This window comes from Liolophura sinensis, chromosome 1 (assembly GCF_032854445.1).
Source record: "Liolophura sinensis isolate JHLJ2023 chromosome 1, CUHK_Ljap_v2, whole genome shotgun sequence".
Lineage (NCBI taxonomy): Eukaryota > Metazoa > Mollusca > Polyplacophora > Chitonida > Chitonidae > Liolophura > Liolophura sinensis.
This window is the reverse complement of record NC_088295.1, coordinates 14,234,345-14,250,040: the sequence shown is the minus strand read 5'-3', so window position 1 is coordinate 14,250,040 and position 15,696 is coordinate 14,234,345. Positions and strand designations below refer to the sequence as shown.

The following is a 15,696-nucleotide window of genomic DNA, read 5'->3' as shown; positions in this document are numbered from 1 at the left end:
CTTCTGAAGATCCTCACGATGTCTGACAAGGTATTTTAGCTAGATGACTTTGTAATAATCTCAACAACTGACAGACTGTCATCCAGTAAACATGAACAAGCCAAAAATATGCCACCTCCATTACTCTGTAGCTTTATGTACATATTACTCATTAGTCTACACTAGGCTACCACGGAGTCTTATACATTCCCAAAGTTGCCAAATCATCTAAAAACTTACTCGAAAGTGTGGCAATACTGTCAACTCAAATATCTCCCCCCATGTCAGAGTTATTCTTTAATGTGGAACAGTACACACTGTCCATTCCAACTGAAATTCAAGACAGCAAATAGTGTAAGAGACTATGTCACCATTTGTAAACACCCAAGTTTAAACTTGAGGCACCATTGGTTAGACTAGATCTTCTGTTGATTGTTGTTTGTAATGCTATTTTCAGTATAGTAAGCTTGATGGACCAGGAATTTTCAGAAAATACAAGGTTCTTGAAGCTGAGTGGGCGTAAGACAAACAACCTGCCACTTAATTTTGTGACACTGCCACGTCAACACATTTCCACCCAACCCCTACAACAGTAAATAGTTATTTGAAAGCCACTGCATTGAATGTAAGGTAGATGTACATCTGGCAGATTTCCAAGATAAACCTTCAAGTTGCAATGTACTCAACAGAAGCCAAACTTAATATTGCCAGTCATCATGCTGATGTGTTAAATATTGCTAAATTCTACATGCACCTACGTACATGTTATTGTATGTATACAAGTGAAGTATAGTTTAACTATAACAAAGTAATCAAGAAAATGTAGTCTGAAGTCATAGAAGCCCTGACATTACCAAGTATGATGAGGATCTCAGTATGTAAGTGGCTTCTTTACCGACGGACCATGCCACTGTATAGAGGGGTGTTTCAGGTCACCAGTCCGGGCTTTTTGCCAGATTTTTTTTTTTTGTGTATTGTTTGAGTGGAGACTGTGCCTTTACCACTGAAATCAGATTGTCACTGTCACCTGAATATGACCCACTACCTTGTGTTAAGAGAGAGAGTTATTCTGACATAAAACTGTATCCAATATCAGATTGGCTCAGGATTTGTTGTGCTTGTTTTGGAGACCTGCCTATGTGGGTTATAAGAAAAAGGGTGTGACCTTTATATTCAACAATACTCAGGTAAAAATATTTCTGTTGTAATGTTGTCTTGGTAGATTTCACTGTAAATACATGTTCTGGTAACCATCATATGTGACACATATATAGTACACTCTGAATTTGTTCCAAGATGTACTCATGAAGAGGTGTTACTGCATACTTTTCAAAACAACGATAAGCAGGTAAAGTTTAAACTAGACAATATTGTGTACCATTGTATTTCGGGTTTGTCTGAACACTTTTATCTCTGTTACATGTATAATCATTCTCTTGTTGGTACTAATGCCACTTTACTTTAATAACATATTGTCAGAGTTGTTTTTACTTTAGTTTGCAAAAAGTGATTTTGACTTGCATGTTTACCTTCTTCTAAAATTCTTCTAAAATTTGGGACAGATATTAGTAGTGTTGAAAATAGAATATTACATTTCTTTCCAGTCTTTTGGAAAAGTAAAGATATGAATATGTTGTTCATTAGATGGTCTTGCAATGTGAGAAACAGAAACTCAATATTCCTGCTAGAATTACATATATGCTGGCTAAAATAATCAGACCAGGTGTCCCAAATTTTAGGAGAAACATGGTACTTGTATTTGGGACATAAAGAATACGTGGAGACAAAGGTATGATGTATAGAAACATGTGTAACCTGATTGTGCTATTTAGTCCATGGTGTTGTTAATGTATGCAGGATTGTAGTGCTGGAAGTCTTACATCTTCTAACATGGAGGAGATGATGGATTACTTTGAGGAGAAGGGGGATAAACTTGACTCATTGGACATTTCTTCAATAACAAACTACATGGAAAACAACTTTGTCTCAAAAGTCACATTTGGTGGTGTACCAATACTTCCTCCAATGGTAAGGATTTGATTTACAAATTTGATTTTGTATTGTTGCACATACTTCTGCGTGACTACTTTATGCTGTACTAATGTATGACACCCTTCAAACAGCAGTGGGGCCTCCGTGGCCCAGTTCGTTCGCGTGCTAACACAGCGCAATGACCCAGGAGTCTCTCACCAATGCGGTCGCTGTGAGTTCAAGTCCAGCTCATGCTGGCTTCCTCTCCGGCCGTAAGTGGGAAGGTCTGCCAGCAACCTGCGGATGGTCGTGGGTTTCCCTTGGGCTCTGCCTGGTTTCCACCCACCATAATGCTGACGGTCGCCATATAAGTGAAATATTCTTGAGTACGGCGTAAAACACCAATCAAATAAATGGATGAATAAATCAAACAGCAGTAGATGTAGGCAAACATTTCAGGACATGCCTAGAAATAAAAATATTGTTAATGGTTTTGTAAATGGCATAGTTATTCAGTAAAGTAGGCTTAAATCTCATTTTGTGGGCAGAAGTGATCTAAATGTATTGATTACATGTATGGTGCTGCGGTCATTTATTACATAAACATATATCTAATGTGTTGTTGTATATTTTTCTTCTGTTGAACGAGATAGTATTTCCTTTTCTCTACAGATGACCAAGAAACGAAGGGAAGAAATGTTGATGTACAAGCAACAGGCATGCAATGCTGAAACAAGGCTGAATTCACGGAAAAAGGAAAAAATTACAGATAAGGCCCAAACCTCTCTGAAAGATACGCAGGTAAAATTGACCACAAGTGTACGATTAGATTTTGAAAGTGTGGGAGTTATGAGTAAAAATGAACAAACATTGACCATATTGGCTGAAGGAGTGGTTTATAGGCCACACCAGTTTAAATCAGGCAGGTTATGGGCTGTGTAGCTCTATTTTCAAGGCTGGAGGAGGATATAAAAATATAAAATAAAACTTTAAAAAGTCATCTAATCTGTTGAAGACATATTTACATGATCAGAAAGCCTCGAAAAATAGAAAATTCATTAAACCCCTCAGGATTGGACAAAATAAAAAGGTAGATTTTCAGTGTTATTTTTATTATGTTTATGGAATTTTTGGGCATCAGCAGAGCTTGCCTGTAAAACACAAAATAAAATTGGTGTCACCTAAAGATTAATATGGGGAATAAAATTAACTTATGTATATATCAACTCTGCTTTACAGAGTATTATTTGTCTGCAGAAGAGCATGTCGTCTTCACCAGTTGATGACAAGGTAAAATCAAGGCAGCACATGTCCACACACCAGCTTTCACCAGAATGTAAAGTGGAATCTGGAAACAAGCCTTTCCATGGTACAGTGAGGAATGGTCCTGTAGAGAAGAGCATGGTTACCAGAGTCAAAGAAAATGTAACAGTTACTGAAGATATGGGTACAGCCAGCAGTTCACAGGGTGATGGGTTTCTAACTGAGTCAGCCCCAGGCTGTCTTCATTTAGAGGATGGGTCCTCAGGTTCTGGTGAACCAACCGTTCCTTCCTTTCTCCAGTCCCTCTCGGACTATCAGTCTCTGGAGGAGATGGGGTTGTCCCTGCCCACAGAGTATGATGGGCTACCATTGACATCCACGAAACAAAAACAGATCAGTCAGTTGTTAGCCAAGCTGTCCAGAGAGCTAAACATCAAAGACAGTTTGACATCTACCAGTAGTAGTGCGCACAGTGAGATGGGAACAGGAATGTATTTTAATGTAACTGGAGACTTAACATCTGATAGCAGTGCTGTGCAGCATGGTGACATGGATGCTCATGTGGAATTGTACTACGATGCTTTAAAAAAAGACACCAGCCATGACACTATAGCCGAGGTGATGGCATCATCTGTGGAAAATCTTGCCAATGAAAGCTCTTCAACAATCAAGTCTGTTATGCTTGGCATTGTACATGATGAACTTTCTGTTGATGACAAAAGCACAGACTCGATCAGATCTCCAAAATCTCCTAAGAACACAGTTCACTTTGCGTCAACCGTGACAGAGATCTATACAGACAATAAATCTGGTGAGAGTTCCACCTTACAGAAATCACTTCAGTCTGCGGGAAGCACACCTCGATCTAGTGCAGCTGCACTCAGTGAAAGGCCCTCCTCTGAAACACTCCTAGAGCACCTTATGGCCAGGAGGAAAGAGATGCTATCTGAAACTAACCAACAAAATGTACAGGATCAAGCACAGGAACAAAATGACGATACAAACCATGATCCACGTGAACCTGAGAGCCTATTGAGTAAGGTTGTACTGAGTCCTGAACTGGAGTCATCCGTCAGCTCTAGTAAGGACACACTTCTAGCATCTGAGGGACAACATGTGCCATTCCAGTCTTACGCGGCTGAGGGGGAGACCTCAGATAAGGAAAATGAATGCATGGCTACCACTGAGACAAGCAGTAGTCCTCGCCAAGGCAAACCTATGTTGTCTGTGGCCAAGGAAAGTGACATCATGAAGGATCATCGTTTTTCTCAAGGAAAAAGTTCTCCACTGACTATTCCTAAGAACTTGGACTGTAGTAAGACTTCAGAAAATTATCAAGGGGGTTCACCAGTATCTCGTCTTGATTCCAATCTGTCAAGGGTCAGTCTTCATTCCTTGACAACCTCAGCTGACACTGAGACCATAAGGGAACGTGGCAGTGTAGAGTCTAACATGACAGGAGATTCTGTTAGCACTATTAAAAGTTCAATGTTTCTTCCAGGACAAACTGTGGAATCAAATATTTCTGATCATTATATAGTAGGTGCAAATTCATACCAGGTGCCAAAGATGAACATTCCTGCAACTGATCTGTCCACATCAAAATCTGATCGTGAACAGTCCAGTATTCAAATGAAAGAAGGCGACAGCAAGAAATCACACACGCGTAAAGGATCCTATACTCTGGAACAACCATCGCCAGCTCTTGTCCGAGCCTGTAGTATACAGAACATGGCTCGTGACAAGAGCCCAGAGTCCAGTACATCTAGAGATAGTGTTGGTCCACACCCTGCTGGGGATCAGACTAAAACAGTGACTGTTACATCTATGCCTTCAGAAAGTGATCCGCCAAGTCAGCGCATCAACAGGAAGCTAGATTACAGTGAGCTGGATGAGGAGAGAGTAGACCCTGTGAGCCAGGTGGAGCTGCAAGCAGAGCGTGAGGGAAAGGAGGAGCACCTGAATCGGTACCTGGACTCTGTCAGGCAGCAGTCCAATGAGATGGGCAAGTCTGATTGGAGAAGTATGTCGAGCTCTGGGCAGCCAGCCAGCGGGTTGAGCCAAGTACCTCCAGGTATGTCAGACCTTCTGGAGAGCTGCGCACTTAGCTCACTGTCCAGCTTCACTTTTGATAACAGTAAGATAAACCACATGTCACAAGAGGAACTGTTTGATGTACAGACCAGTCACTTTGATATAATCAGGAAGAAAATGGTGGAGCAGCAAAAATTACAGCTGGAGCAACTCTTTCAACAACAGCAACGGGAGCAGCTTCTTTTACAGCGAGAGATTGAGGAACGCTGTCGTCTGATTGGTGAACAGCAGGAGTTTCTAGGTGACCAGGGCATTGGTGAAAGAAAATTGCCCCAGTCTGTTGATGAAAGAAGGAGTGTACAGCTGTCGCGTGATCCGTCCTTAGCTCAGACATCAAGCTCATCTTACTCGTACATCTCTAGTCCCAGTCTTACTAAACACCCTAGTGACAAGGACAACTCCATTGTAAGCACCTTCAGCAGGACGACCCCCAAGCAGTCCCTGTTTGGGAATCCTTCCTCTCCTCCCCAGCCCAGCTATCAGCAACCTGTCAGTAAACCTGTCCTACGATCTCCTCGCAATGCCCCGCGTCCCAGATCAAACAGGCGACTGGTTGTGCCTGAAAAGGTAAAACTTACATGGAGAGCATAGGATAACTGCTTGATATAAATGGATAGATTTTTTGTAGTTTGATTCTTCTTCATATGATAACTATTAACTCTGATACCTTTACATGTTACTCCTCTGATGAGCTTAAATACAGTATCAAAGAACATGTGGATCTTCAGTATTAGTATTACATACTTATTATTTATTGAATATGTATCTCCAGGGTTCATGTTGTTTGAGTGGCAGTGGTATTTGTTGTGAATCATCATAGGTTAGTGAGACTGGGATGAAGCAGTGTTTTGACCGAGTATCTGCTGCTGTCAAAGGTTACTTAACCAGGAGATTGTTGAGAACTGAGAAAGTACAGAACCTAATCAAGACTGTTAGAGTAAGTAATTTGTATTCCATACATGTACCCTATTTTGTTCTCCAAAAGTTGTGAACATTACAAAAGATCTCTAAAGAGTTGTCTTACTTCTTCTGTTTTGGATGAAATTTGTAGAATATTTGATTATATTTTCAAGTTTGTGATGTTTCAATGATAAATTATATCAGACAGTACTGATCTTGTTTCTGGTAATTCATATACATGTTGGAATAACATATTATAGCTTTTGGGTGCATGTCATGAATTCTGTAGAAGTAAACATGATTATTCTGCTCCATTTGTTGCAGGACACAAGAGATTTTGCGCTGAATTTTCAGTCTGAGACACCTATCAAACAAGGCAAGTTTTCGATGCAGGACAGGGACCTTTTGGAAAGGATCATTGCACAGGTAAAGTGTAAAATGTAAACAGGAAAAAAACTCCAGTTGACGGATGGAAAATTAACTATGAGTTGACTCATACTGTATGTTTTTAGGAAACACTGAAAAAAAGTGATGACTAAAACTGGTCTAGAAATGTGTATCCAGGGTTAGAATTTCGTATACTTGGAGGAGAATCCAGTTGGATTCCCATGTCTGTCTGTTGCGAGAATTCTTGGATCCGAACTAAGATTTGTTTTACAGAAAATTAAACATGTTTGAAGCAGCAAAATTCATTTAAACCTTTTAAACAGTGTTTACATACTTGCTGTTGCTTTATGTTAGCTAAGAGGTGGCTTTACTGCTAAAGTCCTTTATTCATACATGTAGTTCTGGTGCTACTGGAAACAACTTCTTCCACTCAAAAGGAAAGAGCCTTCTTCGATATGGTTTTGCCAGTCCCATCGTCAACCATACTGCTCGCACAACCGACTGCATTGTAAAGGATAACCTCAGCAACATCTGTGGTAAATAAACTAGATGATCAGATAAAGCAGACTGAATACTTTGTAATCAGATTTTAAATTCTAATTTGTACGGATTTATTTTCTCTGTGACTGCTTAAAAACAAAAACAGTCTGACATTAGACATCTGCGTGAAAACAGAGATTATTTTGTCTTATACACCAGGAGTTTACGTAATGTGTTAAATAGTTTCGGCCATAGCGATTGGTCATTTGTCTTCTAAATGTCGCTTTCAGTCCAGTTAACACTCGTGGTACAGAAAAATTTGTCTGACCCGTTTTTTGGTTGTCGTTAGGTCAAGCACTTTGGCAACAACAACCTGGAAGAAAAGTGACGTTAACACCAGCCCTTCATGGACATTATTAATAAAGATTTTTTTTTCCTTTTCGCGCGAATCCAAGGTCAAGCCGTTTTAGGTGAATGTTTGCGCGAATGGATTCATGGATGCGCGGCGAAATTCTAACCCTGGTATCCACAGGTTATATCCCATTTGATTGAAGTAAGTTTTTCAGGTTGTAGGAAATATTTATTTTACAGCTTCAGGCAGCCCTATTGGACATTCATGAAGTTTTCTTTGAGATTTCGCCCTTGGAGAGGATGGCTATGATATCAGCTTCTCGTCAGCTTGAACTGGAAAGACGCTTCAAAGAACTGGTTGGTATTTCAGAACTGTCAAGTAGTTATTTATGTTTTTCATTGTACGTGACCTGTGATTATAAACGTTGGTTCTTTATGATTTAGACATTGAGGTTTTGTTTGAACTAATCACAAGCATTCAGGTTGTATTTAGCCTTTTATATTAGGAGGACGACAGTAGATAAAGTAATTTATACACCTAATGTGTTGAACTTCCTGGTAAAGTGTTCCCTAACATTTAATGAAGACTTGATTTGAACTTTAGTGTTTACAGAAGTTTCTATCTGAGTGAGAACCATGTTTTGTTTATATTGTAGGAGCAGAGTGTGGACAGATCTCACCCACGAGTCAGCATGGCCACACTCAAGGCCATAGAAAGGAAGAAAAGAGCACGGTATCCTTTTCATTTGAAGCTGATGTATTCATATTTTCTTGTGGAATTCATTGTTAAATTCACAGGTGGAAAATTATATATATTTCTCTTCAGATGTCCCAGTTCACTGAAGTGTCGAAGCAGTCTAATGAGGCTGTATGTTTTAATCCAGCTGTTGCTGGCTTTGTTTCAGCCTTGTGTTATGAGGTTTGTTGGGTGTTAGACAAGATGCTATGGTTTCATTTTCTACCACCCTTAAACCTGACTTCTGTTGCCAAAGTGTAGTATTCTTGGACACTGACAAACCTTTGACAGAAATAAACAAGTTCTGTCTGCATTGTAGCTTGTACCTTTAACCTTAACTCCACGCTCAGAGCTGCTGAGGCCTCTGTGTTTGGCACAAGTCGTCCCCAGTCTGCTCCTCCCCCAGAAACTAGCAGCCCTAAACAGGCCAGGAGCATGGATCTCAGGTGGGTAGAATAATTAGTTGTCCTGTCAGTGGGGAAGGAATCTGCAAAGTAGTCAAACAGGTAAATTTCCTTGCATGTTACTTTAACCTTCAGTAGTCAAGAATTGATAATTTCTAGTGAGGTTTGGATAAGGCATTGTTGTAAATGATAGTGGCCAGACCAGTGTGCTAGACCAGTGTGCTAACAGGTTTGAGTCTCACTGGTTCCGGGGCAGATCTAAGTCAGGAGGATTATGTGGTAATTGGCCAAGGCTTTACTCTGGCCATGACCCTGGACTACATGTAATATGTCGTTAAACACTAATGAATTAAGTAAGTAAATATATAAGTATATTTTCACACTATGTATATCCGTGTTTACCAAGCTGACAGTAATTTTTGCTTGGAATGAGGAAGGCAGAAATAAATATAAAGAAATTAATATGTCCAAGATGTCATTAGTGACAATGATGGTGATGGTGGTTGTGGTGGTGGCTGGTAAGCCTGTTACTTTGTTTCCAGTGGGCCTTTAAGACGACACTACCAATTTCTCTTATCCAGGGCATTACGACCTATCCAAGGTCACATCTCCCCCATCCACCCCTCACAGGAGGAACCAAGAGTTAGGTGAGTTCAGTTGATTGATGCTCAGATAGTGTAGTGGAATTGCACAATAATATACCAAGTTTTTCTAATTGTATAACAGGAGCATGATAAAAATGTGTTGTTTTTTTTTTACACTGAAGTACTTGACAGAAGTTGGGAAAAATCTCAATCAACCAGTTTGAATAATGCCTATCTGTACCTCATCTGGCAGATAATACAGCTTTAATAATATCTTACAACTGAAAATTATTCAGGTGATGTGAAGTAGTATTCATGACTGAGTTGTCTCCCTTGATGTGTTATTTCTACGTTGTAGTAAATTGTGATATTACTGATGGAACTTTCTATTTTCTACACAACCCACAGATCAAACAAAGACCGACCAAGGACTGCTCCTGACAGAGTAACTGTTGTCAACACACACAGGGCAGCTAAAGGGAGGAAACCCAGTTTGACTGGAGGTGAGTCAGTGCTGTAAAAGTTTCTCTAGATGTTACTAGATTATGAAATGTATAGCATTTTTTGATAACCTTTGTGCATGAAATTCATAGTACTGAGGTCTTACCTTTAAAATATTACTGTGGTCAACTTTCATATGTTTCATCAACATATAGTAAATAATAAAGTTGTCAATCATTCATCTGTCAATCAGATGGCCACATCAGATCTCTCCTGGTTAATACTGAGGTTCTGTTTTCTTTTCACACAAGCCCAAGCTCCTGAACATCGCCGTCCATCCAAATCTCTGCTTGTCAAAGCCAAACCTGTTAGTGCTACATCAGCAGCAAACGTGGCAGCTACGAAGCCCTCAGGGAAATCCAAGTCAGGGAAAGCCTGGAGATGAAACTAGTGCTACATCCAAATGGGAACTGTGATTATTTGAAACATCTATACAATTAGTGTTATCATATTACAATGTACATATACTAATTTACAAGGGAATTAAAGTGCACTTGACTCTGCTTAAAGCATACAGTACTATCTTTGTACAATATCAACCTATAGTTCCAGGTGATATGGTACATACAAGTTGTGTCAGAGTGTATATATGTTTATTGTTTTTTCAACACATGTTTAAGATGCAAAGAATAGTGTTGACACAGTCAGGTCTCAGTGTCGGTATATACACTTTTCACTGTATCGTACATATGGCATAATGTTTCGGAATATCCAGTGAGGCCATATACATTATTTACCGATAATTTATAATCATCTGTATTATTGCTACTTAAATTAAATTAATATACTTATAAATGTATGCATATACATGTACTATGTAATTCTTGACTTGCCATTTCTCATTGCCCACTGTGTTATCTGTCACTAGCTGAGGAGGCTGTTTTAGACCACTGTATATTTGTTATGTTTGTTTGTTATCATGATGTCTCTGAAAACTAAGTTATGACTAAGTTCTATGAAAGTGTACAGGTAAAGGTGGTGGGTAAAGAAACTATTCCTTAAATTTAACTAAGGTCTGTTTTGATCCAGACCGGATGAAATCTGAGAGAATGTTAACATAATTTCTTGAAGAATAAAGTAACATTTGAGTAACAAAGTTAAAGAAGGATTCTCCTGAAAGGTTATTCGTTCAGCATTAATTTTTTTTCTATTACGTTAACATGTATGTCTATTTTTTTATCGAAAATAATACAGTATTGCATACACAACCTTTATTCAAGGAGGCTATTGTGATTGGAAGACCTACAGACCTAAGCTTTACCAACTCCACACCTGACATTCAGATTGTAAGGCTCCCTGGTTCAGTGCATCTAACTTGACCTAGTTCTGTAGTTTGTGTGGGAGTAAAATCCTGCCTGACAAGGTGTTGTGACTTTAATTAGTGTTTGAACAACTTTACATTGCATGATAAAAGGGAATGTTATGATAAAACTTGTGTTCCTTAAAATATTATTAATATCTTCACATTAGTGATAATGATGAAACTGCAAGGAAGGCTGCACAGTCTGGCATAAACATGTTTAATCAGGAAAGATGAGCTTCTAATTAAAATGATATAGAATCATTTGAAATTCTATGGGATGGGGATTCCTCATAGCCACCCTAATCATGTTACCATCCATATACATTACAGAGGTTCAGATGAAGCCTTAGAAGTGAGAGGCTTAGAAAAATTTGTATTTCTTGTGTTTAAAATTGATTGGATGATCATGGATATCATTATGCCCGTCTATCATAAACAAAAGTCCAATCAGTTTTACCTCAGTCCTATTTGTTTCTGTATTTATATCCTCTGCAAATTTGTCTGTAATGTTTGTACCCTCTCTCTTTGGCTGATGTCATTACGTTACGAATGTAATCCTAAACTAGCAGCATTGTGAGGATTTTTGCTTGTGCATTCTGACATGTTTTGCCTGTAATTTTCCCTATTTCTTAAGATGTATTGATGATGACAATATTGTATTCTGTCAATACATATTGCAGGCTCTTTTATGTTGCTGATTTGTAATTACTCTTATCTAATCTCAGAGTTTTCTTCATGAAGGCTTGAGTTATTTCCTGTTAAGTGCCTAGGACAAACCTAACTGGTAATCTCAGACCTCAAGCACCACTGAAAAAAAAACCAATGTTATTTCTTTAACAAACTCTAAGTCATTTGTGTAACATTGACCTGGTTGTATTATAGTGATATCATGTGATATGGTTTAACAAAGCTTTTTTTTTTATTCACAGCACACATACTTTCAAATCTATTTGCTAATGTTTTGGGTGTTTGCGTATTAGTATATTACAAAGGGCCATTATGCTAACATTATTTTCTTTTTTAAAACAAAATTAAGTAATTATCCAAACTGAGTCCAAATTTGGGATTAGGCCGCATACTGATTTGTAAAACTCACCCTAATGCTAATACATCTTTTAGACCTCTTACCTGAAAATATGAACTTAACAAATGATAAGCAATACTGTTGTAAATAGGTCTGCCAGATGCCTCACAAACTGGTTAAATATGTTCATTCATTCTGTGATACCATGATGGTACAATTGCTTTGACAGAGAATGCAGTGGCTAGCCTCATTCTCACAAGAAGAGATCTTTGGACATGTAGGTTTTGGGATCCATCCATGCTACGCTGACTGACAACATGGTTGGTTGTGTACAGTTGCTAGTGTTTACCACCAAGCAGCTGATCTGCTCAGTTTGCCCATGATAAATATCACTTCATCACAAGATGTATTGTAGTTGCACAGTTAAGAAATGAACAGATGGTAAGATAAGGTAAAGGGTTAAGATGTCGTAGTAGAGGTAATTACGGCTGCTTGCATGTGTACATCTTCACAACCCATTGATGAATGACACTGTGCAGCGATTGCAAGATAAGGCCTTTTATTGTTAAGATGTGACTCCTTTTTTTTCATCACAGGGCTACAACAAAATTAATGTATCATTAATATTAAAAAAGATAAGTGTATCATCCTTAAAGGAAAAGATCTCTAAAAATCAAGGTAGGCATCACTAAATACACCACTTAAATCTATACATAAATATACTACCGTTCATTTTTTTTAGAATTTTGTGCAAAGAGTTAAAGGCGTTGAAACATTTGAATTCTAAGGTGGGCTTTATGGACCATACTGTCCAAGGTTAGGAACTCTGGCATCACAGGATGTTTTTGTTTTTTTTAAACTCTTATCGTGACACTGTATGTTGGAATAACTCTTTTTACCCATGAGTAATAGGTTACTGAAATAATGTTGCCAAAAATTCCTTCGTTTTGGTGAATATCAGGGGAAAAAAAGTGATGTGATGGCAAAGTTCCTAGCTACCAGCAGTATGGCTCTAAAAGCCCACCAGTGCATTCAAATATTTGAATGCTTTCAACATTCTTCAAAAAAATCTGAAAAAATAAATGAAAGTGTTTTTATGCATAGTTTTCAGTTGTCTGAATGATGAACCTTACTTCATATTTTAGCTTTTTTTGACTTTAACAGTGCAGATATGTGGAGATATTATTCCTGACTTAAGGATTATGGCCAGTTTGAAAAGTAAGAATTACAAAAAGTGTAACTGGTGTTTGATAAAGTTGCATGGCAACAATTCTGTAATTTCAAGTCTTTTCTTTGTAATGAAGTAACTACTGCTGATCATATCTTTACAACTCTTTACCTCTTTATCTTTACAGTCTTACATTGTTGAATAAAAGATGTACATTGTATGACATGTAATGCTAACATGAACTGACAAGAACAGGAGCATTACTGGTTTATCATTCCATACACGTATGCCAGATAATAAGCTCAAGCCACATAGGAAACACGTGCAAAACTCAAATTGTACACATATGCCAGATACTAAACACGAGCCACATAGGAAACACGTGCAAAACTCAAATTGTACACGATGCCAGATACTAAACACAAGCCACATAGGAAACACTTGCATTTAATGTGCCCCTCCACATGTAGCTCTCTTTTGCTTTGTAATTGAAATTTTTTTTTTTTATTCGTTGATTCCCTCCAGGAAAGCTTGATACTGCTCGTGTATGAAAAGTGCCTGTGATAAGTTTGTATTGTTCTAAACATAATGATGTGGAGATATTTGTTGTAAATTGCTTTAATAAATGTATATTTCAGTATTTGAGGACAAGCTGTTGTTTCTGTTTTCTTTTCGGGATTTGTCTTGACAGGCTGTCAGCAGGTACATGGTTGTCTGGTAGAGATGGAGAAAGGTGTGATTTATAAACACATTTAAATATCAAGTGTTGCATGACAACAGCAGTTATTAATTTTCCTATATTCATTAGTTTGTGATGTTTTTGTTTTTTTTAATGACTCCCCCTCTCTGTTGACCAGATTCCTCTCCAGAAAGTTTGACATATGATGAACTTTTAACACACAAGTTATGCGTTTGTATGATTTGAAATTAAAATTTTAAAATGTAAACTGGTGAATGTCTGCCCAAATTACTGCTTGCTGCATTTATGTGAAAGCTGCACTTAAGGCATTCAAAAGACAGATGAAGTGTCACTTTGTCTGGCAGCTTGACTGACCACTGAAGGATTGTTGCCCACTTGGCATGTACTAGCAGGAAATTCTCAAAAGCAACACACATTGTGACTTGTAATTCATTGCGCATTTGTAGACTAAGAGTAGAGCATCACTAGACTGAGAAATATCTTGATATGGGAACAGGCATGTTCCAGTAACTGCCCAGCTGCATAAAGGGGTGATTGTCAGGCATTTACCTGTAACTGTAGATGCTTGACAGGTGTAAGCTGTGATCAGTATAGGCTCAACTCACTCAGATCAAATACCTCTAATATTACTTAGTGGTACTGAATGTAAATCTCTAGAGCCTAGTGGGTAAATACCGTTATGTTAATGGTGTTAGATTAAAACTGGACACAGCAGAGTGGTTCTTACAGACTTACCGTGTGTGACCACCGAGGACTTGTACAGGCTCTTGTGTAGCCATGTGACAGTCTGCATGGTCAGACTGTTCACAGGATTTGACATGGCCATACTGACTGTGGTTACTGTAAAACCGCCATATGCAGATATCATATTCACAAGAAGACATACCGTTAATACACGAGCATTATGTTAACCAAAGAAAGAAGATCAAAACAGGCTTTTTGTTCCCAAGGGAACTTTTTGACCAGGCGTAAGCTCTTTTTTTCATCATTTTTTGTGATAACTTCTCAGATGTCCCTTATTATGATTAACAACTTTTATTACGATGATAAAGCCTATGTTTTAGATAAAATGCAATTACCTGTAAAAAAAGTGGGTATTATGAAATGAATGTTTAGTTTGCAATGCTCGTACACTGTAATGTTCTTCACTTGCCTGATCTTGATGATCTCAAATAGTGGTATGTGATTGAGACCTGATATTTAATCTGTTTTGCCTAATGTCTAATATGCTGTAAAACTTTTTGACCTATTAAGCATTTTTCTAAGTGGATTTATGTCTACAATTTCAATGAAAATGACGCTAAAGTGATTTGTTTGTGTCACTAATGTTGCACACTTCATACAACTGTGCAAATTATTTCTCTACACCCTATAGTTTTCTCAGAATGTTTCAAAATATTGGTTGCAGGGGCATCGAAAAGGTGGAAGAATTAAGGTATATGTAGTTAGTTTAAGTTTTCAAAATAACTGAAATTGTACAACTGTGGCCATATGTGGAGTAAGCTCTTGGGTATGAAGATGCTCAAGATCACTTATCTTTTAAAGATCATTTCCTCTTTAAGGTTAATTAAGTGTGTAGCAGATAATATCTCAAGATTAGTTAAACTCAGTAACATACTTTGAGAATTTAGTTGTAAAGTTTGTGCATAATGTCATGACAGATATGTTGACAAATACCTTGGAGCTGTTTCTCAGCAGACAAATACAGAAACATACAGATACATGTATGATATCATAGAGCAGCGTCATGCTGATTGTTCCCAGGATGCATGGGTACCTGAAGGAAATTAAAAGCATTGTATGTTTGTAGTGGAAAGATTTTATCTCCTTGACACAGTAATGTATTATACA

General features: G+C 38.0%; 1 protein-coding gene across 2 annotated transcripts; it reads left to right on the top strand.

Moving 5' to 3' along the window:
• Window positions 1-330: 330 nt before the first annotated feature.
• On the top strand, window positions 331-13,796 carry LOC135462203 (uncharacterized). 2 transcript variants are annotated; one of them, XM_064739612.1, is made up of 11 exons: window positions 331-2,007; window positions 2,623-2,751; window positions 3,190-5,874; window positions 6,128-6,244; window positions 6,532-6,633; window positions 7,666-7,782; window positions 8,082-8,158; window positions 8,512-8,607; window positions 9,147-9,212; window positions 9,558-9,652; window positions 9,902-13,796. In XM_064739612.1, exons 1-11 carry the CDS (start codon window positions 1,831-1,833, stop codon window positions 10,033-10,035), a joined length of 3,795 nt encoding a protein of 1,264 aa, XP_064595682.1. In that variant the 5' UTR covers window positions 331-1,830; the 3' UTR covers window positions 10,036-13,796. The 2 variants fall into 2 exon arrangements, with proteins under 2 accessions (XP_064595682.1, XP_064595681.1); XM_064739611.1 differs by having other exon boundaries at window positions 9,108-9,212.
• The last annotated feature ends 1,900 nt before the right edge of the window (window positions 13,797-15,696 follow it).

Excerpts from the sequence above, each read along its gene's own strand:
- LOC135462203 (XM_064739611.1), top strand. The coding sequence starts at position 1,831 with ATGCAGGATTGTAGTGCTGGAAGTCTTACATCTTCTAACATGGAGGAG. Across the intron at positions 2,008-2,622 it reads TACCAATACTTCCTCCAATG|ATGACCAAGAAACGAAGGGA; the intron begins GTAAGGATTTGA and ends TTTTCTCTACAG. Across the intron at positions 5,875-6,127 it reads GACTGGTTGTGCCTGAAAAG|GTTAGTGAGACTGGGATGAA; the intron begins GTAAAACTTACA and ends GAATCATCATAG.